General features: G+C 35.6%; 1 protein-coding gene across 1 annotated transcript in view; it reads right to left on the bottom strand.

Moving 5' to 3' along the window:
* Positions 1 to 498: 498 nt before the first annotated feature.
* Positions 499 to 2,329, bottom strand: part of LOC107586444 (calmodulin-regulated spectrin-associated protein 2-like) — a 42,998-nt gene continuing 41,167 nt past the window's right edge. Inside the window, exons 17-19 of the mRNA XM_016273812.1 lie at positions 1,855 to 1,970; positions 1,462 to 1,580; positions 499 to 1,113 (exon numbers count right to left, since the gene is read on the bottom strand). Coding sequence (XP_016129298.1) covers positions 808 to 1,113; positions 1,462 to 1,580; positions 1,855 to 1,970 — 541 coding nt within the window. The 3' untranslated portion in view covers positions 499 to 807. The remainder of the gene's footprint in view (positions 1,114 to 1,461; positions 1,581 to 1,854; positions 1,971 to 2,329) is intronic.

The raw sequence follows: 2,329 nt of genomic DNA on the forward strand, positions 1-2,329 counted from the left end.
CACATTAGCACACTGGTTAGTGTATACTAGATATGACAGGATTCCCTTGCAGTACTAAACTGTTAGAATCACAAGCTATGCATGCGAGAACCTTTCCATAAGCAGCTGTACAATCATATCAGGACAGTCGTAAAAAATAAATCAAATAAAAACATGATTAAAATATAGACAAAACAACATAAGGCCACACGTCAACATATGTGCGAGATTTCTGTACAAACTAAGAACATTCAGTGCTTTAGTGTACCAAATTAAAATAACAGGTCATCCATGACAACTTTTCATTATTTTCCTTTTTTGGCACATTTAAATAAAAACAACATTTATGCGGTGCAGTAAAACAACTTGAATCACACAGTCTTGGGCGTACAATCATATCAGGACAGTCGTAAAAAATAAATCAAATAAAAACATGATTAAAATATAGACACAAAACAACATAAGGCCACACGTCAACATATGTGCGAGATTTCTGTACAAACTAAGAACATTCAGTGCTTTAGTGTACCAAATTAAAATAACAGGTCATCCATGACAACTTTTCATTATTTTCCTTTTTTGGCACATTTAAATAAAAACAACATTTATGCGGTGCAGTAAAACAACTTGAATCACACAGTCTTGGGTGTCTGGCACATGAGTTAGATCCATTTGCCACCCCATAGAGTTTTACATTCCAGTTGTGCATAATTTTCGCAATCTTGTGTGTCCAAACGACAGCTGATGGAAGAGTGTAAAAAGTGTTGTAGGATTCGATTATGTACAAACAAGTGCATTGAGATTGTGTACGTCCGGCGTTTAGAAACACTAGGACTTCACGACCGCTACTTTCTTCGGCGTTCCTGGTTTTTTGGTCTGCCACAGGTGGCTGTGGATTGTGATGGCGTCGATGCTTGCCGACATGGTCTTGGCTGGAATTTGGCTGAACTGCTTCCTGTCTGAGTTGTACTTGTAGAGGCCGTCGATCATCTTGCGCGAGATGGTTTTAGGACCGATGCCGGCCAACTTGTTGATCTCCTCTGTGTCGGGGCAGTACATGTAGAGAGAGCGGAACTGGCAGCCAGAATCCCGGAACAGGATCAGGAAGTTGTTGGCCCCTGATTTCTCCATTTCCTTGAGAAAACAAATAAATATAATGTATAAAGTGTATAATATATATTTCATGGGGAAAAAATAAATAAATTGAATTTCTACATTAAAAAAACTCTTAATTATGACACGCTTTTTAAAATAAAATTTAATTTACATTTTTTATTTAAGTTATCAGTACCAAATGCAACACCAAAAATAAAATAAGTTTTAATGTGTTGCGTTTCAGAAAGCAACAAAATATTAAATGCACAATTAAATTAAAATTCACTAAATAAAATATAATGCATTCATTGCATTTAATAGCTATATTATTAAATATTAAAATTAAAACAACAATAGTAGTCGTAATTGCAAAATGGACATGCTTACTTCCAAAATCTTGTTTTTCTGTCCCTCATTGACTTTGCCAGCCAAACAGCAATGTGCCAAAGCATTCTGAATTATATGCTTATTTGACTTTGCACTGGGTTCCTTATATAATTTAGGACCTGCGGGAAAAAAACAGACGTGGTATTATGTAAGGTCATATCATAATATAAAAAATATTGTACCTTTGGAGTCTGCTTTTCACCCTCCAGTCCTCTAGAGGGAGCTGTCACCTGAAGTTCTGAGCATGTTTTTTACATTACATTTAATTATGTTCAGTATGTTCAAAGCTTAGATGAAGATAGTATTGCTCAGACCTAATATACAGGCTCCCTCTGGTGGAGTGGAGGTGGAGCTGCAGCCGATAAATTTTGTGAAACATTTTAATATTTTAACCTGTGTATTCTGTGTTAGACGTTAGTGAGGATGTGGTGGAAACATTTTCCCAGTCTTTCTCTCCATTACGGCTGCTGGAGCGAGTGGGCGATAGGCAACCGTCTGCTGAATCAGGCCTACTGGGAGGACATGATAAACTTGAGTCCTGCAATCCATCGGATTCTGACAAGAATAGTGCTAATGCATCTACTAACAACAACTGGTCTTATGTAAAATCAAGTAGTGACTGAATTGAAGCTTTTAATATATATATATATATATGTCTGCTGAATCAGGCCTACTGGGAGGACATGATAAACTTGAGTCCTGCAATCCATCGGATTCTGACAAGAATAGTGCTAATGCATCTACTAACAACAACTGGTCTTATGTAAAATCAAGTAGTGACTGAATTGAAGCTTTTAATATATATATATATATATATATATATATATATATATATATATATATACATTATTTATATTTTTTTTTTATC

The sequence above is a fragment of the Sinocyclocheilus grahami genome, unplaced genomic scaffold (assembly GCF_001515645.1).
Source record: "Sinocyclocheilus grahami isolate Dianchi unplaced genomic scaffold, SAMN03320097.WGS_v1.1 scaffold81.1, whole genome shotgun sequence".
In the NCBI taxonomy this organism is placed as follows: domain Eukaryota; kingdom Metazoa; phylum Chordata; class Actinopteri; order Cypriniformes; family Cyprinidae; genus Sinocyclocheilus; species Sinocyclocheilus grahami.